Source organism: Amphiprion ocellaris, chromosome 21 (genome assembly GCF_022539595.1).
Source record: "Amphiprion ocellaris isolate individual 3 ecotype Okinawa chromosome 21, ASM2253959v1, whole genome shotgun sequence".
Lineage (NCBI taxonomy): Eukaryota > Metazoa > Chordata > Actinopteri > Pomacentridae > Amphiprion > Amphiprion ocellaris.
In genome coordinates this window covers 12,174,029-12,201,333 of record NC_072786.1, presented here as the reverse complement: position 1 = coordinate 12,201,333, position 27,305 = coordinate 12,174,029, and the positions used below count along the sequence as shown (strand labels likewise).

General features: G+C 38.2%; 1 protein-coding gene across 1 annotated transcript in view; it reads right to left on the bottom strand.

Annotated features, from left to right (window-relative positions):
• The window catches only part of LOC111570178 (proton myo-inositol cotransporter-like), a 107,187-nt gene that overhangs the window by 37,166 nt on the left and 42,716 nt on the right, over nucleotides 1-27,305 (bottom strand). The window contains exon 4 of the mRNA XM_023272791.3: nucleotides 3,481-3,589. Coding sequence (XP_023128559.2) covers nucleotides 3,481-3,589 — 109 coding nt within the window. The remainder of the gene's footprint in view (nucleotides 1-3,480; nucleotides 3,590-27,305) is intronic.

The window sequence follows — 27,305 nt, the reverse complement described above, 5'->3', positions numbered from 1 at the left end:
ACCACAACAGCGAGGTGGAGGAGGCTGCTGGTCGGTCAGTAGCTTCCTCTACCTTCACCTCTTCACCTCCCCTCCTCTATGACCATCTACAAGAACTCTCGAAGCCCGAAAGGCAGCAGAGGTGGAGCCTGAAACCAACAGCTTGCAAGATGAGAAGAACCATGGAAGGGGAGAAAGAAGAACTCATTGATAATAAGAAAAAGCACAGGAGCCTCTTCAGCTTTTTCAGAAGAAAAAAAAGACAAAACAGAAAAAGATAAGCCGGAGACAGAACAAAAAGAACAGAAGGCAGAGAAAGACAAGAAGAAGAAAAACAGCTGCTGGTTGAAGACATGCAACCACAGCAGCAAGGTAGAGGAGGCTGCTGCTTGGTCAGTAGCTCCCTCTACCTCCCCCACGTCTCTACCTTCACCGCTCCACCTCCCCCTCCACGAACATTCATGACTCCCATTCTCCTTCCTCAGAGCTGTAGAAAGCCCTAGATGCTTCCTGCTGAGATCTCAAAGAACACCAGAGGGCCAAGAGGCAGAGATTTGCCCAAGGCCAAAGACCATCCCCGACTCCACCTGACCAACCCTCATCCCTTCTTTTACCCCTCTCTAACGTTCCTTCCAACCTCACCTTCTTTCTCTCACCATTCTATCCCTGTCTCTAAGACAGCACGAAGGCTCAGTGATTGCCACTGCAGCCTTACGCTTTCAAAAACATTTAAAAAAAACAAAAAATAAAAATAAAAATTACATGTATCTGCCTCTCTGAGTAAACATGAAATATAACTGCACCATGTTCTACCTGTTGTTGCACAAACATCAGTGGTTTCCGTTTTGAAAGAACTTAAGCTCCGAAGGTAATTATTCCAATTGAACAGGATTCATTTGGTAGAATAATTTTGTTGTTGTTCGAAGTGGTCATTATAATATAAATGTATTGATATCATGTGTTAACAGTGGAAACAGCTGCTTGGTTTAACTAGAACTACTTCCAGCACATACTGTGGTTTTACATGTCTGAAACATCCATCCATCCATCCATCCATCCATCCATCCATCCATCCATCCATCCATCCATCCATCCAAGTGATCATTATAATATAAATGTATTGACATCATGTGTTAACATTGGAAACAGCTGCTTGGTTTAACCCTCCTGTTGTCCTCATTTACGAGCACCAAAAAATATTGCTTCCTTGTCTGAAAAAAATCCCAAAATTCAGCAAAAAAATTCCCCAAACTTCTGAAAATTTGCAAAACCTTCAGAAAGAAAATTCCAATAATTCCTTAAAAGGTTTCCTTAAAAGTTTTATTTAAAAAAAATAAATAAATAAATAAATCACCCAAATTTGGCAAGAAAATTCTTGTAAATATTTTCAAAAAATGAGTCAAAATTTCAAAAAAAAATCCTAAAAATATCTAAAGTGATTACATATACATCAGTAAAACTTCTAATTTTTCTTTACATTTTTAACATTTCTTTTTTTTCCACCAAAAAATGTTCAAAGATTTCCCAAAAATGTTGAAAATGTGGACATCAGAAGTCTCACTGTGAAAATATATATTTTTTTCTACATTTTCAAACTTTAAAACGGGTCAATTTTGACCCGCAGGACGACAGGAGGGTTAACTAGAACTACTTCCAGCACATACTGTGGTTTTACATGTCTGCACATCCATCCATCCATCCATCCATCCATCCATCCATCCATCCATTACTTAACATCCACATGAATCCACCTATCTCATTCATTCACATCATTCAAGTGCGCATGTGCAGAAATCAAAGCCCATAGTGTCACATTTCACGCTACCCAGCCTCACATGTGTGCTGACACACCCGTAAAGGATCGCACGCTTTATCCTCCTGCCTCTCACCTCCGCCGGTTGCCAGGCAACAGCGCACATCCACAGATTGTTTACAGAGCCTGGTAATATAGTTCATCTCAAAGGGGAGGAGAGGCAGAGACGGATGACACAATCTCCCTGCCTCAGATGGAGAGATAAAAAAGAATAAAAGAGGAAAAAGTGGTCGGGCAGTAATGCAACGAAGCTCCCCACTGTGTGATGTGCTCCGAAGGATGAGAGAAATGTTTTGTGATTTAATATTGTGTCGCTGAACCAGATACATCTATCTGGATCTGCCGCGTCCGACGGCATGGCAGGCGACACGCAGATTCGGTGTCATGTATCATCATTGTTTGGATTAACCCTGGGGGTGAAAGAGATAAAAAAAAAAAAAAAACACACTTGAACTTTCCTTTTCAGCTGCTACGTGATGTAGTAATGATAACGACTTAGTGGTGCAGTGTTTGGAAAAAGAAATGACAGCTGGACGCAGTTTAAAGTGTCACTGGTCAGTTTTTTTGAATTTTCTACACATGGTGAAGAAAATTACTTTAAATAATGCTAAAATTTCATAGTGGTTTTCTGTTTTTTTTTTTTAATACTCTACAGAAATTCTGTAAGATTATCTGCAAATTAGCCACCCGACAAATATTTTAAGTACTATGCCAATACTGTCAAATTACAATTTTTTTTTATAGAAACTTTATATATATTATTATATATTATTTACACAATTGTTTTGTTGCCTTAAGTTACATAAAAATTTACCGAAAATTACAACTATGTTGCTCTGTATATAAAGCTTTATCTCCATACTGTCTTATTAGTTGTATATTAATGTGTACTTTGGCATTTAAACTCTATAATTCTGGATAGAAATCAAGCAAACCTTTGTCATTTGTCTCTTTTTAAAAAAAGGTTCAGTGCAGAATTTTTAGGTCTGTCAGTTTATTAAATGCATTTGATCTTAATAATTCAGTAAAAGAAAACTATTTCCCTCCAAAACATTTAACTCTATTAGCTTATTGAAGGTGTTTGATCATAGTAACTAACATATATTGAAAATCTTTTTGCACTTGAATTAGTGTATTTTACTCTAATTTTAGTGTTTTGTTCTTTATGGAGCATTAAAGGACCACTAAATGGTGATTTGATAAATGGCGAACAATGTGGTGAATGTTCAGAATGTCAGCAATTCTTTGTGTCTGAACTTTCATTCATGTTGAAGTTAAATGTTTTATTCAGGGCTGGAAGCAATAAACTTACCGCTAACTAATTCCTAATCAACAGCACCAACAATTAGTCCTGTCAGCGTGTTTGGTGTGAAGCTGATTGATACTATGCTTCCAGTAACAGATCCAGGAGTCTGAAAATACCACAAGGACGTATAAATGATGCAGGAACATTACAAGTCACCATAAATTGTATTCAATTGTGCGCCAATTGTGTGAACTGACTTGCCATCACATCGTAAACACTTGAAGCCCAAACAGCTGCACGCTTCACACTACAAATGGGACCATTATCCCCCATTCCATGCTGATCACTGCAGACTCCATCCAGTCTGTTGTTCTGGCACAACCAGGAGAAGAACCCGGAGCTGCGTGACTGAGCTGAAAGTCGGCCGACGTTTGCAACTCACATGACCGTGTTGATTCCCGAAAGCTGCTGGAACATCTGAAGACCGCAGCCCACCAGGAGGGCTCGCCGAGTCGGGGGGTAGGTCAGCATCCGCCAGATCACCGGGCCATCTGGAGACACAAGCCGAGGCACAGAGGAAATTAATTTAAAACTCAGCATGACTTCACTGAGAAAAACATACACGGGCTTTAATAGAGTTTAGTTCCGAAAAAGGCAAACAATACACCAGCTGCTGCATGAAGTAGACATTAACGTACAAACACATTTGTTGTGACAAAGACTTCGCGTGATGGGACCACTGGGAAATGTGACACCCCGCCAGAAACATTCTAACCACATTTATGGTCAGAAGTATAATTTTCATCAATACTGAGATCACAATTATTCATTCATTTTAGGAACCAAGTATCTTTGTTGCACTTTCATATTCAAATAAACACAGCACTGCTTTGACTTAATGTTATGCTTATTCCTGCTAATGTACAACTTGCATCAAAATTAAACATTACACTACATTTCAGGTCTTCTTCTGGAGGGAAAAAAAACACATAAAAGTGTGCCCGAAACGCCTCACTTGCTCAACATCTGCTCATCTATAGACACTACAGTTTACCAGTTTTCCATAAAAGCCTCTAATGGATGCTAGCTTATCAGCTGTGCACAGAGAAGCCTCTAGTCTCCACTCAGTTACTGCAACACAACTCAGCAGAAAACCAAAAAATGCTTTTAAAAGTGAGTGAAAGAGTGAAATAAATGAACTTTAACTACATAGACAGTTATTTCTCTTTAGTACTTATGAACCCCTGGCTAAAGCTCCATGTTACTACTGTATTCAGTACATTTGCCATTACATGTTTTAAAATTACATTGACATAAGAACTTTTTTTTTTATGATTCTGCATCAAATAGGATTTGGTGAGGCTACCTTCAACAGCTAGTTCGGTTAGCTTAGCATAAAGAGTCCAGGAGGCAAAGAAATAGCTTAGAACTTCCTGTACAACTACAATGGTTCGTTTTTATTCTTTGGCTTTTGTATCAATTAAGCGAACAAAACATAACATGCCATTTGAGACTTTTAGAGATGTTGCTAGAAAGTCTGCTAGCTGTTGCTTCCTGCTTCCATGCTTTGTGCTAAGCTAAGCTAACAAGCTACCTGGACGTTCATCAGTTACATTCGTTTGCTTCTCACCTGCTCTCTGTGCTCATATTTACTGCATTTTAATACAGCTGGATTCCCCAATAAAAACCTGTTCTCATTTAGATATTTTTTTGGTTTATGTTGTCAGAAAACAGGACAAGTTTGAAAAATTGACTGAAACACAGTCCATTAAGACTACATGTTACCCGGCAATCACTTCAGAACTGTTTCCAAGCTGCTGCTCTGCACCACTAAACTACTTATTTCATTACTGCAGCATTATCTGACAAACTTAACATGCGGTTAGAAGACTTAAAAACAGTGAATTCAAAGATATTTCATGTAAAATGATCCCACAGAGAAACATTCCTAGACCCACACATTTAATTAAGTCGGCATGCAGAGAGAGTCTTCTTCCTGAAGGGGGTGTGGTCAGCAGCAGCTCAGTCGCATTTAAAGTTATAAATACTGAACCAGCCTATTTAGAAAACCAGAAGTTATACAAGCATTGTGAAATGAACCATCTTTGCAGTATTTTGAGCTGTAAACTTGAAAGACACATTCTGAAGACAAATGACATTTAATTAATTTGCTGAAAAGAAGAACAATATGGGATCTCTAATATTGCTTGTTATTCTAGTTCGCTGGTTCTGGATTACTAGCGGTTCTCAGAATTGAAACTAAAGATACTAAAGCTACTTTTAGCTTCTATGCTGCTCAAATGGTGGAGCAAATTGCTAGAAGAAAATTGCTCCAGACAATTCTGACTACCTCAAGTCCAAGATAAAGACCCATGTGTTGCTTTTAAGTAATTATCTTTGAAGTCACATTGTTTTAATGCTGTGTATTTTCACTTTCTGGCTTTGGTTTGTTTCTTGTGCCTTTGCCTGTTCACTTTGTAAAGCATTAAAGGTTGCTTTTAGGTATGAAAAGTGGCATATAAATAGACTTGGCTTGCACGGAGGGGTGTCAAACCACTTTTCAAAATGTCAGACTACTCCTTTAACACAAAGGGAACAGCACAAAACCAATTTCATTTAATGGGACCATCAGCTTTAACATATAATTTCATATTCCCAAAGGACATGCATTTTCATAATATATTTAAAATGCTGGCATCAAGTCAGTGTCAATGAGCCCTCAAACCAACAGCAACCATATGACCTACTGAAGTCTTCTTACGTAATATGTTGACGCTAAACTCCCGAGTCTTTTGAGGATCAGCGTCGCACAGTATCTGCCCTTTTTTCCTGCTTTTTTCAGATGGCGGCTAACTGAGTGTGGGCAGAAACAAATATTTGAATTTGGCTTTGGCCTCGTGGAGTCCCACTTGGCTCTGCAAACTGAGCCAGACTGTGATCTCCAGCACACACAGACTTCTGGTCCTATGGGAGGAGAAAGTCTTAATGGGATGAGAGGAGGGCTGGACAGGCGTGGAGCTCTGAGAAAAAGAGGCACAAAAGCACATGAAAAACCCAAACCGATGGCACTCAGGTGATGTCAGGGTGCAAACGGAAGCATCACACGAATGTGAACGTGGCGGCACATATGAGCTGACACACTCGGGCTGATTATTTGGGAGCAGCTGTGTGTGGGAGGCTTCTGGACCAGCGAACATCTCCTTTAGCTGTGCGACAAGGCAGACCAGACTCTGTCAAGAAGCTCCCGCTGACACACAAACACACTTCAACCTTCCTTTTGATCGCCGCCTGTCAGACACTAACTTTGAGTCCTTTCAAACCCGAAAGAAGCTTTTTCACTTTCACCTATTTGTCCCATTTTCACAGCAGATGCCACATTTCGCATCCTTTTAAGGAGATTAGAAGCAAGTTTTTTTTTCTCCATTAAATCTTCCATTTAGCTTCAATTTAACATCTTTTTGACGAGCGTCCCACATCAACGGGTTCTGCAATTATTTCTAAAGATTGATGTTATTCAGATGGACAATATTAGAAACATGTTTATGTAGGCAGTGTATGTCAGTAGCAGAACATTTCATCATGTTACACTTCACCTGTCAGTGGTTGTAATGCTGTAGCTCATCAGTATAAACATTACATTCAAACACCCATCATGATGCTTTTTAGACTAGCAATGTCGCAAAGCAGCTAATAATTAAGACACTAAATGCAATTTTATCAAATATTGCCTAAAAATTACTTGAGTTTGTCTGCGCTAATATAATAAAACAAGCCAAGCGTCACATAGTTACCACAAATTAGGAAACAAAATGAGCAATTCCCACTTTATTCCTTCTATATTGACATATCGTTGTATGGATACGCTTCATCCATCAATGCTCACATTTTACATTTTACTCTTCTATTAAGCTAAGCCAAAGATAAAGCAACCAAAGTATACATAGTTCTAAAAAAGATAACATTATTACACATATCAGTGGTAGTGCACAGATTTTTTGATAAATGAAAAATACTGATAGATTATTGCACAGATTGTCTATACATAGAAAGACTAAGGAAATAGCATATATTTTTGTGTATGTAGTAAAACAGATGTTGCACAGGGTTTTAATGTGCAAATATTATGCAAGTAAAACAGCTCCTCTGTGGTTCTAAGAGGCAAAAACAAGACTATAATGTCCAGTACACTCTAAAAGAAGAACATTCGGACTCAACATTTTTCATCAGTCTTTTTGATTTATGACATATTCCATTGATCTTACTATATGTTCAACCAACAAACTATGTTGGGTTCATGGAATTAGCTTTCCCTCCACAATAAAAGGTATTTTTCATTAACTGTCTTGAAAGTGTCCAGGCATGTTTAGTAAGTGTAATATTCTACTTGAAATCCTGAATTCAAACTGATGAAAAAAATAATTATCAAGCTAACTTTATTAAGCGACCTCAACTTGAATTTAGTTTTAAATCAAGTAATGCAGAATTTTGTGTTTATTTTACAAACAATATTGGTTTGCTACAATATGATGTCAACCCAACCCATCAAAAATAATTTACACAGTTTAACCCTCATGATGTATTTAAAATCATTACATTTATCGTTAAGTTGATCTAAAACAGTAAATTAGACAGTGTTTTTAATTAAGTTGTGGGAATATGTGACTTTTCGGACTGCATGAGTCTCCTTTTTTTAATTAATCTAGTGCCAGAGGAGCAAATCCACAGCAAATCTGCATATCACTTCTCATTTACAATTTATAAAGTACACGTTCAGACAAGTACATACAAATTTCCTATTGCTGTAATGTAATTAGTTTTGTATCACGAAATAATTCTAATTGTAAATGGCACTGCGAAAGAATATGATATGGAAACCATTTACTATAATATCATCATATTTACTATTAGCATTGACACGTTAGCATCCACCCACTCCACATATTTGTGTATCAACACTGAATAATTACACCTCCGATTCAAGGGTGTTAAGTTAAAAATGGAAATACAAACGATGCTGTGAGGCTTCATCGGACAAAACAAACCACACAGTGTGACGGAGGAGCTTAATATAGACTTTTTCCTTTCTATACACTTTAAACCCCACGTTTATTTGCTCCTGTCGCATTTTTACTCACTGTGGGTACATTTTTCCCTGCAGTATAAAGTCCTGCACCTCGTTGGAAACAGTACAAGCATGGCCAGAAATATAGAGAACTAAAAATGTCTTCTGTGCAGGATGCAGTTATAATGCAATAACATGAACAAAAGTTGAAGTCATTTCATTATCTTAAAAAAAATTTAAAAAATCCGAAATCAACATGCAGAAGTCTGCGTCCTGGAATTTTCCTGCTTACATTTTTAATGTGTTTTCATACTTGTCTCCTACACTCTCTGTGTAAACACTGTCTGCAGTTCAGCCCAAAAGTTCCTGAATTTTTGTGATGTGACGACTGAAGCAAGAAGTGCAGAATTTTTTTTTAACAGAATCTTATTACAATTTAATTTTGAAAAATTTTTAAACGACTCATATAGAATAAAAATGATTTTGATGAAATATCCCAATTGTAGGCATAGATTTGATTAGGTTCTGTTAGAGAAAACGGTGTGTTACATGTGATGAGTTCAAGGACCGCCAGAAAGTTCAACATTCAATGCTTCTCCTTGTTTTCACAGTTTCTCGATGTGATAAACGAAGTTATTTTGGAGTTTTTTTTCAAAGTCAACAAGCTTTTCAAACCTGCCAGTGACTTTTGGGGTTCAGGGGGTTAAAAATCAGGCTCAGTCATCCTTTGCAGCATCGATTTTAGTAATCTCATGCTTGTGGGTCCAATTTTCTGCAAGTGAGATTCTACAGTTCCAGGCTACTCCAGTCTTTAGTGTTAGAATGTGGTCTGGTTGGGTGAAATGCATCCTTTAACCTGCTTTATTTACACGTATTTTTTTATCAGAAATCAACAGTTGGGTCCTGAATAAGCTCCTTATTGCTTCCATAGAGCAGGACAGCTTCTGTTTTTGAAGTGAAGATTAAATATGAAGCAGATCTCTCAGTAGACAGCGAAGAGGAAGCAGTGCATTTATGGGCCGAGCCACTAACCTGGTGAAGTGCGTTCGGCTGATCCGCAGAGACCAGACCCGAGGACTCTTATCTGATTAGCCGACAGGGAAATCAGGATTCATGAACCGAACTCAACTACCAAGAGAGTGGAGACCTGGCGGCTGCATGAGGAGGAGCTGAATCTGCTCAGCCAAACACACGATCACATGCAGTCAATCACACAAACACAACATCGTCTTCTTTCTCCTCCACACACATCAAACTAACAGCAGAAGGGTTAAAAACACATCAAGCATTTTAGAACGCACACATCCTAATTCACTTTGAAATCCTCTTAGGCACGGTCGTGTTCCCTCGTGTGTGCGGCGCAACGCTCGTGCACAAACACACAAACGCACAAACTGGCCGAGCGCACAGCTTCATTTCCTCAGTCGAACACCATCCAGCTGTAATTTAATCAGATGAGATATTGAAAAAGAGGGATGGCAGCGAAAAACAAGCCAGCAGGCCACCAGTCAGCCACAAGCACAGTGATTAAGTCTCATAGCACTGCAATAATTGCATGTTAGTTTTCCACATTGAACCTTTCCACTTACATCTGTTTCATTTGAATCTGATCTATAGTGCAGCATCATGACTATCAGCAATTTACCCTGAAATATCAAACATACTGTACCTTCTCTTCTGATGTTGTATTAATGTGTACACTGTGAAAAATGAACCTTGATTAGCAGTTTTTTTAACTGTAATTTTAAAAACAATTTCCTGTTTACCTAAATTACAGATATTAACTCATAGTATCTTCCAACTTTCATAATATTACATAAATTTTTATCATTTTTACATGTAAAAATATCATAAATTTTTACCAGATATTCCCCGTTTTGCTCAACTACAGATATCAAATAAAATAAAATTTTAAAAAGTATTCATTTATTTAACCATGAAAGACAAAAATCATTCATTTGACTATAAATTATACTATTTTTTTTACTCTATTTAAAGTCCCAAATATCATTATTATGCAGATATTTCCTACTATTTTGAGAAAAAAATTATTAGGTATGGAAAAATAGTAAATAACTTTTAAACAGTTATTTTTTATTGATATTCCCTGTTTTGTTACATTATAGACAATATTAAGTTTTAAGTTTAATTTACAGTTTAACCGTCCAATATTATAAATAATCTCCACATCAAAAACCTGTATTTTTACAACTCTGAATTTATTCTTTTAAATGTATATATTTAGATTTTTTTTCAAACATAGTTTATTATTTAATATTATTTTACAGATATTTGCCATTATTTCATAAAAAAAATTTCAAGTATTGAGAAATGAAGCTGTTATTTTACAGATATTCCCTGTTTTGTAAAGATACAGATATCTACTTTAAAACTGAAAATAAAATATGTACATGGTGACTGTCCAAAAAAAAACATAAAAAACTTTAATTTTACAAATAGTAACATGTTCTCTTTACAATTTGTGACCTTAAACTAACACAGTTTTAGTCTATTTAAATTAGCTAAAAATTCAGATAATGTTACAGAGTTTTTTTTACAGTATTTTTCTAGCATTGCTGGTGCCACACTTTTATTTATTTATTTAACACAGTTAGATGCATGAATAATGAAAAAAAATACATATCCTGCTGGAACCGTTGCTGTGAGAAATGAGCACCGACTGTGACTAAAACTCACACCAGACGCAACAAAGCAAACATGAAGCTCACTACAAAGGCTCGACGCTCTTTTCGAATGTCAATCTACCCACCGGAGTTCTCTGATCATCCTTCTACCATCACTACCTGCTCACATCTCCTTTGATTCTCCCATCTTATCAGCTTTTCAATTTCAGTGAATGCTGGATTTCAGTGCTAAGACCATAATACGATTTGTTTGTACAGTGAACCAGGGAAGCCCAGCTTGTGTGTTTAATGAGATCCTCGTCCGTCTTCTCCTCTTCTCTGATATTCGCTGAAGGAATCTCCAATTAGTTCTTCTCCTTGGCTACCTGCTTTCGGGAAACACCCTGATCTTTTTCTCTCTTTCTGCATTGCAACCCCCACACTCCAATTATAGTCCCCGTTTAGCAACGCTAGTCTTGTCAAAAACTGCCTTTTTATTCACGCTTCAAACACGGTGATGAAATATACAGCAGGGAGAGGAAGTGGGAGAAGAAGAACAAAGGGAGGACAGTTTGCTTTCCAGGAACACTGGCTGCCGTCCATTTGCGGAACCTGATTCCCATATTGATTTGTAAATATATTTCTATCTATGAATCGATACATGGTCAACAGCACGAGGAGTGGGAAAACGATGGCCAATCAAGGAAACAAAGTGGCCCGGTGAGGCTGGTTGATGGAAGCTCAGGAGAAATTACAAAGACAGAAGTCAGTCTTTAAAGAGAAGCGGTGCTGCTTTTAAGGTGGACAGGAATAGCTCTTTCTATCCAATCCAATCCAATCACCGTATCCTGGGGAAGTAAGTGGCTGGAAGCGGGCTGCATTTATGTAACTGAGCGGGCTGCAATCAAAGACTGAGGTCTGGGCAGGCAATCTGAAGCCCTCCTACCTCAACCCGCCATCCCCCCTCTAATTATTTCCTCCACATACTTCCCCTCTTCTTGTCTTTCTCACCTCTTCTGTGCTTCCTCATCAGAGAAGGATCATGACACCTCACACTCCACGCTGTCGAGATCAGAACAGAAGGTTAGGACTTAGAGGGAACAGAAATTAGATCTCTCTCCGCAACGGCTGTTTTTTGGAACCACTGCGCAGACTGTTCTGTTGCCGTTTGCATCGATACAGACCATGTAGTCAGGCTTTGTTGACGTCTAAGTACGCCGAGCTTTTATGTAAAAGTTCCCTCATTTTAAGAGAGTTGGAATCCTAATTTTCTATGTGATATTAATGGTATCATCCACCAGCGTCATAGTCTTAGGTTTTGTTCAGTTTAGTTCTTGTTTTATTTTGTAAAGATCTGTGTCATAGTCTGCCTCCTTTAGTCACCATTTCCCTCTTTTTATTTGCCCTAATCAGTTTCACTTGCACTTCGTCTCCCCATTAGTGTATATATAGTCCTGCATCTGCGTTCTGCACCAGTTCCGTCCTGTGTTGTTTTTGTTTTTAGCCCTGGCTGCTACTACGTTTTGCCTACTTTTAGTTTCCTGTGTGGAAAAAGTCTAGCTCACTGTTTTGGTTTCACTCTGGCCGAGTGATCTGAGGTTATCAAACCTCTGGAGTCTCTGTCATGGTGCTCCTTTACTAGCTAACCTCCAACTATGTTTATCGCTCCTCCTCTAGTTGCTACATTTATAAACGGTCAGAGCAACCAGGTACTATAGCTAATCTAAAATACCTGAAGTATGTATTTCCAGGAAAATGGTATCATCCATCTATCCCAGCTGTCTAGGGTGAAGGCAGAGGACACCCTGGACAGTCTATCGCAGGGCAACATATAGAGACAAACACACTCACATTCACACCTACGGACAATTCAGAGCTACCAATTAAGCTCAGCATGTTTTGGACTGTGGGAGGAAGCCGGAGAACCTGGAGAAAACCCACGAACACACAGGGAGAACATGCAAAGTCCATGAAGAAAGATCCCAAACTGGAATGACTCAAAATGTCTCTAATATAACACGAAATTTGGCTAAAATGACAAAAAAAAACCCTGCTAAAATGACAAAAATTTTGCAAAATGACTCAAAAGTTTCCCAAAAATTACTTGAAATGTGTGCAAAAAGACTCCAAATGTCTCCAAAATAAAATTTTGCCAAAATGATCCAAAATGATGCTAAAATAATGAACTGGGGATCTACTAGCTGCAAGGCGAAGGTGCTAACCACTGAGCCAATGTGCAGCCCAAAAATGGTACCTGCAAATCCTAAATATTACATGGATCCTGGATCAGATCAGGAGCACAAACACTTCAAAATATCCTCCAGCATTTCCCTTGCAGTCCATCTTGACCACAAATACTCTAGAAAAACAAATGACGCTTCAAACCAATACTGTAAATGTGGAGAGGTTGTGCGAGGTGATTCTTTATTATCGACAACTTTATAAGTCAGCTGTAAAAGAGTTAAAATTGAAGTAGTCACTGTTGGACTTTAAAGCTGCTTTGATTTGCTGTCCGTCAATGCAGCCAAAACACAGCAGAAAGTTCTAAATTCTCCACAAATCCTGTGCTGTCTGCACACTGTATGGTGCACACTTTAGGAATAATCACATCAAACAATCAAATATCCTGCATGTTTGATACGAGGGGCAAGTCTGTGTTCCTATTGTAGTTTGAATAGAACAGCGTGAGCATCCTTCTGCTTTAAAAATTCACATTGGCCGTCTTACACAAACACAAAAAGCCTGAAATAGCCAATAGGTGAGAAGATCTATGTTAAATATGAAACTACAGCCAAGAGACAGCTGGCTTAGATTAGTATAAACACTGGAAACGACTACGATGACTCTGTGCAGAGGTTAAAACATCTCTAAAGGTGACTGAATGGAATGAAAACACAATGTGTCATCTTTGCACACAGCCAAGCTTTACTTTATAATGCCGTGAAAAATGAGCCCACACTGAGTAGAAGTGTGAAAACATCCACAAACTGCTCGAGGTTCAGCAGTCTTGCCGGCTGCAAATTCTGTGCCAGTGCAGATTTCTGTGTCTTTTAAAAACAACTTCTAATGAACTAAAGAGAGGCTACAGCACCATGAACTGTTGCCCTCCAGTTCCTCTCATATAGTCAGTGATCCTCAGAGATAAGAAGGTTTTATTGTGTTTTCAACACACTGGAGAACTTGAAGGAGGAATTTTTATGCACTCTGTGATTCTTTATCAGTCCATAATAATAAGTACCTCCAGATCGAGTGGAGATTCGGTGCAATGAGAGGAGGAAGAAAATCACAGCTCTTGTAAGGGAGGCAGTTCTCGTGTCACATACAGGTGACTCAGAGCCTTGTTTTGACCATTTCTGAGCAAGCGATAGGTGATAGGTGAGAATGTATCCTTTTCCAACAGAGTTTCGAAATCTAAAATGCTTTCTGGAAAGCAGGGGCTTTGATCTGTTCTTTCCTGAATAATTGAGAATCCCTCAGGTCCTGTAGTGTCACGGAGAAACAGCATTTGAAGTGGAGCTGATCAAATCTTGTCGGTAGCCTCGGCTCCTGAGTGCAGATGCAGGGTAGCAGCTGTGTTTATCTAAGGGTACTGAGGGGCCAGCGGTTGCCAGGGGCTCAGCACCAGACAGACAGATGGATGGATAGATGGACGGATAAACGGAGTCACACAAGCAGGGTCTGACAGAAAAATACACAAGAGCGGCGATGGAGCTTACACTAATTCAACATTAATATGTGTTATCAACATTACAGTGGCATGGTAGAATCGCCACACATTACTTACACACAATTAAACAGGTAGAAACTCTAAAGTGTAAAACAGGATTGCTGGCAGATATAAAAAGCCTCTCCTCTGTGCAGTGGTGTTCTTCGTAGATTTTGCATTGCATTTGTGCAACATTGCCAGACTCGCAACAGAATATTCAAGACTAAAATTGCTGCAGCACAAACAGAGATATGCAGTCAGATCCAGAAATATTTGGACACTGACACAATTTACAACCCTACACATCACCACCATGGATTTTCAGCTTTAATTTGAGGGTATTTACATGCAAATCAGGTGAACAGTGTAGGAGTTACAACACATTTTAGATGTGCCCTCCACCTCTTTAAGAGACCAAAAGTAATTGGAGAAACCATCTATCTAGTCTATCACAGGACTATACATAGAGACAAACAATCACATTCACATTTACACAGACAATTTAGAATCACCAATAAACCTCAGCATGTTTTTGGACTGTGGGAGAAAGTCGGAGTACCCGGAGAAAAGCCATGCATGCACAGGAAGAACATGCAAACTCCATGCAGGAAGATCCCCTGCAAGACGACAGTGCTAACCACTGACCCACTATGCAGCCCCAAACTAGCATGATCATAAATCAAATTGTCACTTTTAATATTTGGTTGCAAATCCTTTGCAGTCAATGACAGCCTGAAGTCTTGAACCCATAGACATCACCAGATGCTGGGTTTGGTCCCTGGTGAAAAATCTGTGGACGTCTCCTTTGACTTTACGGCTACTGGAAAAGACAAGCATCCCATCCTCCCAGTTTGATTCTTGTCAGCCCATTAACTGGCTGTTATCAGCTGTTATGTCTTCCATAGATATGGTCTGTAGGTGCCCTCCTCCAACCACTTGGACACACAGTAGACACATCTGCTTCTTCCTTCCTCAATGAAAGTCATGACTCTTTTCACTCCCTCATGTCTGATAACTCTAAAGTTAAACCGTTTCATTTTACTCCAGTCTTTATCCATCAGAACAGTCAGAATATTTCCTCTAAAGCTAGATTTCTAGATGCCCTTATTCCCTCTACTGAACCCAAAACTTTCCAAAAGACAGATTTTTATACAGCTTGTGTTCTCTACCACCAAAATGCAGTGAGGCACAATGAAACATCAAAAAGAGAAAATTCTCAGCCTCTTCAAAGGTGCTGCTGTCACAACCGAACCTTACAGCATTTCAGAAAGCTTCAGAGTCTTGGTGAGAGTGCCAACAAAACCACCATCTCTGCAGTTTGAAACTAATCACATCAAAGAAATCAATCAATAGAGCACAGGAGGCTGCTTTCAGGTTTTCCTGTCACTCGCTCATGTTGCTTCTGTCCACTTCTGTAACCTGCTGCTACAAAAAAAGCCAAAAGAAGGAAAAGGGCATAATAAAATTACAGTCAGACTGTAACTTTGCCCATTTTGTGTTAAAAAAAAGCCTGGTTATGCAACCCAGAATCAGCTCATACCAGCAGAGGCACACCTGGAAGCTGAGGACCCGACATGGAGGCGCATGCATTTTTAAAGTCCATCTGATTTTTCCAAAGGAGATTTGTATTATTCAGCGATCAGTTTGGTTTCCCTGCAGACATGCTGTCCGTCATTAGATGAAAGGCAACAGCAAGAAATTGAAGGGTAAAGCTATTTTTCGTGTTGTGAAATGAAGTAATTTCCTGCCTCTAAATGACTCAGTGGGTAAACCCCACTCATGCATTGCTCGTTACAACAACTGTTATGCAAGAATCAGCTGCTATTGCCAGTTTGATCCAAAACCGGTGGGTAGTTTGTCCTGAGGGACGAGAGTAGAGACACACGCTGTGATATGCATTTCTAAATAGCTCTAAAACATATGGGAGATACCCTGTAGTGAACAAACACTGGATTTGAACTAAACATGCAAATTGGACGATCAATTTCTTTCACACTTCCCGTCTTAACGTGGCGTTTTGCTTCCTTTTGCAACATTTTCACACTGGTAGAAATTCATTATCACATTTTCAAATGGTGGCATAGTACAGCTGGCCTGCTCATGCCCCCCCCCATCACCACCACCACCAAAAAAAAAAAAAAAAAAATCCTCTGTGAAGGAGTGTGAATGACTTTGCTCCAATATCCATCTCTCCATGCAGAGCTTGTGACAGGAGCAGAGGGAGGATCGTGATAGATCTGCCATCGCACAACTCTCCTTGCTCAATTATTAATAAGCTGCTTAAAACCTACAGGGGGGAACAGAGGAGTGGAGCGCTCGCAGAAAAGAAGCCTTTTTGTTCGCTGTTTGTCAGTGTTGCTTCAGCTCGCAGTTTGTTCTGCTACACAGTGAGCACAAACTCCTCATTGTTGGTTTGTGCTGACACATGCTGTGAGAAGCAGTGACTTAAGCCTGAAAATAATTATCATGCCTCAGATTTCCGAGCACTGAATCTTAACAAAGGCACAGCTTGGACTGGGGATGTTTAAATGGACAGTTCAAGTTTTGCAGATGATAATTTGACAGAACCAGACGAGCTCAAGGATGCAACTTTCAAATCTCTGATTATGCTAAAGGTAAGAATCCAGCAAAAGAGCCAGACCACTCCAATCAATCCATTTTAAAACTCAACGTAAAACTATCTTAACATCATTACAAAGCAAGGACTCTTCTGGAGAGTCTATATTAACAGGGTGCGGACATGTATTTCCCCCTTATTATGTGATAAATTCACTGATCAACCACAACATTAAACCAGTGACTGATGAAGTGGATGCCATAGTGTGCTGGGACATTGTGGGTTTTGGAATTTACAAGCACTCCTCTACTGGACAATGCACCTCATCACACTGCCAAAACCTCTCACAAACAGCTTGAGGAGCACGACAAAGAGTCCAAGGTGTTGACTCAACTTCCAGACTTAACAGTCTGATTGGAAATCCAATCAACCATCCCTATCCACCCTACGACCCAGAGGACCCAAAGGATCCACAGCCAACATCCTGGTACTAAACACCACTGGATCCCCTTTAAAAGTCCTGTGTTTATACTCCAGCGGGTTTGTGTTTGACCCATTGCCATCTAGTCGCTGTCCTTTCTGTACTGATCCTTGTCTTCTAAAAAGTGCATTCCCTTAAAGCTAAATTGCACTTTCAGAGTGCTTCAGCGGTTTCACAGCTTTTTGAAACAGTAGAACATTCTTCCAGTTTAAAGGAAGGTAGTAGATGATGATGACAGCATCATTTAACAACAGGAGAATAACATTTTTGTCGGGGTGGAACCATTATTCTTACACTTAAGTTGAATTTTAATTAGTTGTTTAGTTTTTAAGCTAAGAAATGTTGACATGAGACATCACAAACAATCGTTTCCCTTAAAATAAAACTGAAAATGCAGTTTAGTTGTACAGAAACAGAATATTTGGGAGACAACAAGCCTGCTGTTTTTACTGTATTAACTCTGCTGCATAAAAAGACTGAATATATGAACTTCTCTCTTTGGCTCAGACTCTCCTTCTTACCACTAGAAATGGTTGACAAAAATCAATCAATGAGTTGATCGATAATATATATCATATATATTACTGTTGTGAGATTTTTGGTTGGATTCCAGTGAAGCCACGCCTGAATTTTAAAATGCTTGCAGCAGCTGTACTTAAAAAATAAGAGGTACAGAAAAATGTATAACAAAAAGACACATTTTTTTCATATTTCTAAATTTCCAAATTTGCAACTGAGTTGTAATGTAGCACAGAGCTGCTGTGTAATAGTTTACCTGCTGGAATAGGTGAAAAATATTAAAATACTTCTTTACATTCAGCGCCACAAAGGATGACATATCTGCTCAGTCTCATTCCACTCGAGTCAAGAGCCGATCACAAAACAGCCGCTACATATTTGGAATGCAGACAGTGGGTTCACTCTGAGCACCAATCTGTGCAGAAGGCAAATAAGAGCAAACATGACTCTCAAGAGCAGAGTGATCAGCGTTTCTAAGAGGCTCATCGGTAAAAGAGTGTGTTAAGCAGCTGGGGAGCAGAGAGTGACCTGCATCTTTAAAAGGTGCAGAGATGACCTTCATACCTGTCGGATGATGTGGTCTGAATCTGATCTGCTTCTCCTACAGAGTCAGAGTCAGTTTAATGGGTAAAATATGTTTCTATAGAACAGGAAATAAGATGACAAAGAGAAAAGGAAACTAGAGTAGTGTTGGCTTAGCACTACAGCAGAATTAAATCCTAACAGGGTCTGATATGTAGTTGTGCAAAACGAGACACTTAACAGATGTTTGTCTGGTTAATCTCAGACATGCACATTCTGTGAGGTTTAAAAAATACTGCTGCATCAGAGACTACAGGATATTATATGATTCAACTTAATATTCTACACTTTGACCACTCATAAGAGGATTTTTGATGTAATTGAACAACTAAAGTGCAGTTAACTTATATTTAAGACAGCAAGGGAACTTCTACATCGAATGACCTTCAAATGATTTACAGTGTAAATATCAAAGATGTCTGACATTAACTGGGGCTGAGTCTCACATTACCAAATAATTCCTGAGCAATATCCTAGAACAGATTTCTCTTGTGATTGTTAAGACTGGTGAAATAGGGTTAAATCTGCTAAAAACTCCAGCAAAAACAATGTAAAAGAGAAAGGCAGAGAAGAGGAAAGAATTGGCAGAAAAATACATGGTAAAACACAACAGCAATGCAAGAAATGCTATAGGAAAAGGAAAGGAAAGGGATAAATGAACAAGTAGGGAAAGTAACAAGAGGAAAGTAACAAGCTCTTGTCACAGAACATGGAGTTAAGCAGAGGTGAGACGAGAGCCACAGGGAATAAAGAATCTGTTGTAATTGGAAACAGCAGTTGACTGCTGTCATCCATATTTAATCCCCGGGTATTTTAACTGCCGTGGCAGCTTAATATGCTGTTTTAGTTCAAATAATTTAGATACCATCTCCAGATGAATTCATTTTGTCTGCAGAAATAGCACACAGTAGGGAACATCTAAATTGGCATTCAGTGTACCTCCAGGTAACAAAAAATGATATCACTTCTGAGAAACTTGATCTTCCTCCATATATAAGGCTAAAAAACTGAGGAGAACTTCCTTTTAAATCTGAGACTCACTGGCACAGTGGCTGTTACAAATTTAGCAGAAATCTCACGTCTGCTTCGCGATGTTCACCGGGAGGCAACAGGAGTTTAGTGGCAAAGAACTTCTCACATTTGATCTTGTCAAAAATCTCTTTAAACACTGCCTCGTCTCTGCATGAGTCACTCGCGGCTCTCGTCTGAGCAGCCTTGAGACGAACTGAGTGGGTAACGCTTGTATCGAACAACTGTACTACACGATGCAGGTTCACAATGTGCTGAGAGAGCTCGGCTCAAAACAAAGCCTCTTAAAAGGAGATTAAGTAAACAAATCGATGCCTGATTGATCCACTCAAGCACAGCAAATATTTGGAACAATCAGTGGAATGAAGAGAAAGTAACAGGTGAAGACGGAAAAATATACCAGAAATTTTGTTTCAAGGAGAAACATGCAAGATAGAGGCTGAACGAAACACTCCTTTGAAACTTCTTATCATAGATTTTAAAGTGCTGGCTCAGTGATTTGAGAGCGCCCGAGGCATTCAAATGTGGAATGGGGGAATCTAATGTGTTTTGAAGAGACAGCAAGATCTTAAAGAGATTTGTCTCCTGAAGGCAATCAGCAAACTGCGCCGCTGTGATGAAAACGCTTATTAGCACCGGAGTCAGTCCATGTCGGCTCACCTACCATCTCATGTCAGAGTTTTTCTGCTATTAAATTTGCTCTCTGCTCACTGATTTAACCCTTAAAAACTCTTCTCTGTGGATTTTTTTTTTTAACCCTGAAAATAATCCCTTCCGACTGAAAAATGACTTAGATGTGACTCTGTACTGTCTTCTTTTAGAATGTGCAGATCTGTTAAGTGATGGTTGTACTTGTTGTTGAGGAGACAAAACACAATTACTTCAATTTTATTTTCATTCAAATGCAGATTTTAGTCATCTAACACAGTTCAGGTAGCACCGTCCGGATATAGTGGCAGATATATCAGAGTGTAATCAGCGTAACATAAACAGGGGAAATTAAATGGGCCCTAAGATCGACCCTTGAGGTACTCCACAAGTGATTGGGGCAGAAGAGGAGGAGCAACTCCCAATTTTCTCTGAGTAGTAGAATGGACAACCTCTATAAATAGCTTTAATACTGGAGTAATTCAGTCATACATGTTAGAACTGAAGAACAATAATGACCGGCTACAGAAAGCCCTGTCTGGCAAGTTAACAGGATTGGTTCCTTAGCCTCGGGGGACATCAGTACACTGCAGTTTCAAAGTGAAATTACCAATAATATGTCTTTTAGTCTTCTAACATTTAAACAAACACCATACGGAGATGTCAACAAGGAAAAAAATTTGGTTTTCAGTGGGAGGGGTCTTTAAGTTGCTGGGAATCAATGCCCACATCCAACATCTGTTGTTCAATCAATTGTGATTAAATTATTTCCAATCCTTGATCATAAAATGAGACTTTTTTTTTTTTTTTTTTTTTACAGTATATCAATTAGCCAATCATTATTTGAAATGATTTTAAAGATTGGAAAATGATCAATAAATCCATAAAGTGTTATTTTCCCCATTTGGGAGGGAAATCACATGTATTGTCAAGTAAAAATTACAGAAACAAGTTTGAATTTGCAGGTTACCTATAAAAAAAGAGAGAGAGAGGCCAAAATGGTAAATAATGTCACATTAGAAATCTGCATCATTACAAAGACCAATTTGTTCTTTTACAATGAGTGAAACTGTGTAAAATTGCACTGCTTTACTGTACTAAAACCACCTAAAAAATACTTTATTTTACAGATATTTGCCATTATTTTCATGTTTATTTTACCATTTTTGAACTTTACAGTATTCCACTGTTTTTTAAACACATATTTCACAGATTTTCACCTTTTTTTCCCCCAGATTTTTTGGCTAATTACTATTTCTATGGAAAGAAAACCAACTGGAGGAGTGAATCACAGCAGCAGTGAATTCAAAACACTGCAGCTGTTAACACAGCGTTGCTATCATTGCTACAAGCAGTGTAATCTTCAGCTTCTGCCTACAGTTAAGCCACATTCATACCATGTGGTGGATAGTAGAGATGTGAAAAATCTCCATGTTCACAACTTGTGAGTGTTTTAGCCAAAAACAGCATCTCTGGAGTCATTTTAAAATCCACCAGCAATCAATCTAATGAGTTATTGAGATTCATGACTTCCCAGCTGCACACCTGCTCTAATGCAAATGACAAGAGTCTTCCTTAGAGACCAACATGTACCGAGGAACATACAGAAATAATAAGCAATGAGGTAGAAAGGCTCAGAGAAAACAAGAAACAAGGCCAACATTATCATTTGGATTTCTCATTTCTCTGCTTCCCATTAAAAGCTGTTTGGATAATACATTTTCCAAAGACAATTTACTGACCTAATAAACCAACATCTATGGATGGAACATTTGAGTCATAACCATTACTGTTGCTTGTTAATTTCACTCAGAGCTCACTGGGGCCTCTGCACCCAAAACATCCAACCAGCGTATTTTAATTGAATAAGGCATCTCTGGATGAGTCACAGCTTCACTGTTGTCACTGCATGTGGAAACTGGGACCCGGGAACAGCATCTTCATAATAATATTACCACATGGTAAAGTAGCAATCGGGGTATGCACTGAAGCTCCAGCGGTTCTATGAAAAAACTTTTGTTGTGCCTCCATTTTGAGGATTATTTAAGACTGAAAAACTGCAAAACACTGGAAATACACCTCTTCAAAGTTGAATATTTAAAATAATGTTTTTGCTGTTAGTAATGGTCAATTAAAGGTGCAGGTGAACAGTGTGGTTTCTGTTCCAAAAAGCATTTTCTGCTACAAATGAAAGCATCTTTTAAATTTGAGTATATTAACACAAAGACTAAATGGGTGACAGCAGTGATTTTAAAAGGAGACATGTAAAATACGGTGATTTGGATGAACTATCACAATTTTAAGCTTGGATTTGAAATCTTTTCCCAATGGAAATGCATGTCACAAGATCAAGTCAAAGACTTTCTGTAATTACTTTCTGGTTGTGGTAAATCATGTAATTTTGTCAATTTAACAAAAAAAAAATGCTTTCAAAATAGCAGAAGGACTTTAGGGTGTAGAGGATCAAGTAAAAGCATGTAAGTGTCATCAGCAAAATTTACGTAAAGTATAAAAAATAACAGCAATAACTCTGCAGAACAATGTTCCCAGACAAGCGTTTTGCAAAAAAATATGATGATTTTTATTCTCACTGCCGCATAGCAAAACAAAATAGCATAAAGTAGGTCTTTTCCAATACTGTGCACATATTTGACATTTAAACCGGTCAAAATATGATGGATGGGATACAAAATTCAACTTCCAGACTGCAGCCAGGATAGTTGGGTTGTCTGGGGAACTCAACAACAACAGAGACTCCAGGAAGTCACTGCCTAACCTTTGAACAGGGAAACGCTGGTAATTTCGGCTGTTTACAGCGTTTATGCTAAGCTAAGCTAACCATCTCCTTCATATTCATTTGACAAAGCAAATGTGGTCTCAATCTCATTTATTCTTGGCTAGAAAGCGATTACACTACTTCCTAGGGATGTCCCAAGAAGGATCCCAAGATTGGAACCGAGGCTAATTTAGAATTTTGAAGTGACATAAATCAGAGCAAACCGGTGCCAAACTCTTTGTTTCCATCTACTGTCACACAGAAATGTGAAAGTAAGTTACCATCAGATGTAATACGTGAGGCAAAATCATTATCCTAATTCATCCAAGCTCAGGTCAACACTTGTTCGCTGGATTGACGTCAATAAGCCTCACACAAGTCTCTGTCATGGTGCACCTTTACTAGCTACATCTTTACTCATTTCTCAAACTATAAACTACTTTTCTTTAAACATTTGGTTTCCTTTCTACATTGTGCTTCCATCTTTTTTGTATTGGCTTTGAAGCCCTACAACTTCCACCTTTGTTTGTTGCTACAGTGGCTCGCGCTCACGATTAGCAATTTATCTTTCTGTGAGAAACACCATTACCCTAAGCATCCATTATTTCTGCTGTTTGTAAGCTGCTTAACATTTGTTTAACTCTGCTCTGAACTTTTCAGCTTACCCGCTGTTTCTCGTGAAAATAAATAAGCAATCCCCAGGCTCCTCGGTGTGTATTAAGCGTACTGACTTCACAACAAAAAGTAATGAACACTGTGAACACCTCCAAGTGCCAGCTAATGCACCGCAGATCAATGAAATTCTGCAGCTGAAGAGACAAATCATAACTTGTAACAGCAATAAAAAAAATACTGGACAACATGGATCTGGAGTTGCATGCATTTATATTTGTTTTTGGCCTAGATAGAAAGCAATTACTGAAGTAAAGACAAAGATAATTCCCTAATCTCCTTTCTTTGCTTTCATCAGGAGCAGCTTGCTTTGCTTTGCATCCTCTACTAATGCAGCCTCAATAATAAATTCCCTGTTGGGACTTTGGCTTCATTTTCTTGCTCTCCACCCTGCTAACACTACCATCAGCTCATTATTGTTCAAACTCATGGCAGCAATGAGCAGAAATGTGTCATTTCCACTGGTCTTATATGGAAATATTTGTTCATATTACCCTTGTGAACAGATTTGTCAGGAATCCCAAAAAGCTGGAATGAAAAGCAGAAAGCATATTTATTGGAAAGCAGACGAGAAAAGACGACCATGCCTCGAGCATGTGTAGATTCAGTTAAGTTCTATCTGAGAGCAGAGCAGTGAAGCAAGAAGACATCAATAAATAGTGATAGTAGTGATTGTATGCGAGCCAAATGAAACTGCAGTGTGAAAAGTGAACTTTTTAAAACAGTTTCTTACAGTTTGCTTACAGATTTTGCCATGTTTTGTTAAATTAAATAAATTTACCAGTAAAACCACCAAAAAAATATTAATTTATACATGAATTGTAAAAAAAACAAAACAACAAAAAAAACCCAGAAAGTGGCAGTTAGTTTTATAATGACATTTATGCATAAAATGACATTGTTATTAACAGTATTTAAATAAGTGATTTGAATTTTTTATTTATATATATATATATATATATATATATATATATATATATATATATATATATATATATAAATAATTTACTTATTGTTATTTATATATAATATTATTGTTATTTACATATTATTATTACTATCCTTCTTCTTCTTATATATATATATATATATATATTTACAGATATTTGTCTTTATTTTAAGAAAAATTATGTACAACAAGAACTGAACCTTTTTTTACTGATTGCTTGCTGTTTTGCTAAATTAAATTTATGTCTAGTAAAATCAGAGAAAAAAACAAGCAAAAATGTACATGCCGTCTGCAACAAAATAATAAAAAATGCAAATCATAAACGATACTTTTACAACATTTGACAACAAATTTATACAATTTTCATTGTGTTTAAATTAGCAAAAAATATGATTTTACCCAGATATTTTAAAATTGTGTATTTTAAGGATAGAAAATGGTAAGCAATTCTTTAAACTGTTATTTTAATCACAAAAATCACAAAAGATACTATATTTTAATGTTCACTGTATTAAAAAAAGCCAAAACTGTATATAATATCCATACAAATATATATATATATATATATATATATATATATATATATATATATTTTTTTTTTTTTTTTTTTTAACAAAAAGTGGGTTCTTCTTTTACAATATTTAAATATGCTGTTAAGTAAACTAAAAATGTGTGAACTCTGAAGGGCTTGAATGCGACAGAGGTTCATTTATATGTGGAAAAAAGAAACATCTCACTTTAAGACACTGAAGAGGCTGTTGTTCAGCAACTCCAAACAGATTCTCTTCGCTGTGAAGCCCTGTTCTCATTAGTATTTCCTTGTGGATTTGACCAGACACAGAGCAGCACTGAAGTTTCAGAAACTCTTCAAATATCCTGAATTATTAATAAGTACTGGGAGAACTAGGACTCCTCTAAGAAGGTAGATGCTTCTACGACTCCTGCAGACATATCAGATGCAGCATGTTGATGTCTGTGTGTTCCTTTGAAAAAGCAACAATTACTAATAGATTGGCTAAAATTCAATCATGTAAAAACACAGGGAAAATAAATACAGCCCTTTTTTGCTGAACAGCATTCAGTTATTTGGAAGCAGATGGTTAAAAACAAGCCCGACAGAACAGCGGGTTAAAGAGGAGATTGCTTTGGACTACAAATAAATATAGAGAAAAGCAATTATTTTCAAACTGATAGGAATAATTAAATATAAAAAAGGCTCCGGCTCACCGTCTTTCAGTCCCCTGCACCTCAGCTGATGGTATTATGTAAGTAACGTCACGTTTTCTGCTTTAAATCAGTCTGAACATTTTCTGCTTTAATAGATGTCAAATGGAGCTCATTTTAAAACAATATATCCATTCATCTTGATTACCGGCTGTCCCTGCTGTCTTATGTAAAGCAGTGATTCTCGCCCTTCAAATTGACGTCAAAAGTACTTGACATTGAGCGATTTCTTTTATACCTCCTGTACAGATCTAAACTTTTGTTTTTACAGCGTAAGCAGAATGAAAGCAAACTCTGTTTAAAGGGATGATCCAGTAAAAATCTATGTGTCGATCTTTAAAGCTGCACTAATACATGTAATTTGAAACAGATCATTGTAATGATAGGTAATAATGGCTAGTCTCTGGACTCTCACTGCAGCAAAACTGAATAACCAAGTAGTGGATCATTGTAAGGGTGCAATTAGTTGAATGTTAATAGCGTTTGCTCACATTTTCCACCAAGACCACTCAATATGGCCATAATATGAAAAAAAAAAAAGACATCACCAACTTCTTCATGCTGCTGAGCTTTGAACATGCACATTTGAGTGACACGTAGGGGCCAATTAAATTCCGAGAGCTCAGACGAAGGAGCAGGTAATGGGTTTGTCAGTCTGGCTAATGAAAGGAACCAGGGAAAGGCATAAACCACAATGAGCTCGACAGGGTAGTGCTTGAGCTCTGAGAGTCGACCGTCTGCAGGAACTGGTTGCCGTTATAACCGCCGTGAATGACCACAGCCTCCATTCTACACGAGGAAGCTTGCAAACTAACATTTTATTTAGTCGAAATGGTGGATTTTCACATTTAAGACAGATATTAAGACTGAATGAGAGGCTGACATCCAAACCATTTTTCTTCCACTTATCCTGCCTCAAAAATGACTAAAAATGCAGCTTTATCGATTTTTACTTTCACAGATATGTCATGTAACTAGAGTATATGAAGTGATCTACTGCTCAAGTCTGCCTCCATCGCTCAGTGTCCACACATCCCTTTGTTTTTTGAGGCTACATGTGCTCCATGTTGCTTGGAACGAGGATTGTTATGAACAAGGCTGCCAAAGAAATCAATGTGTTCGATATATGAAGCTGCTCATGAGGAATGGCAATATAGCGCCAGACAGAAGCGGCTGCTCCATCATAATTGCCGGCACAACGCCTCCATTTTCCACTTCACCTTCTCTTTGTCTCTGACCTGCCCTCCACTCCGCCTCCTCCTCTCTCGCCTCTCCACCTCTTAAGGCTGAAAAGGTGGTAATCAGAGCTCATTGACTAGAGGCTGACAACACGTCCCATCTTTGAACTTGTTTGAAAAGATGAAGTGGCCACTCGGAGTTGTTTTATATCCTTCCTTGCACATCAGCAGGTTGTGTACGCAAAAAAATACAAAAAGCA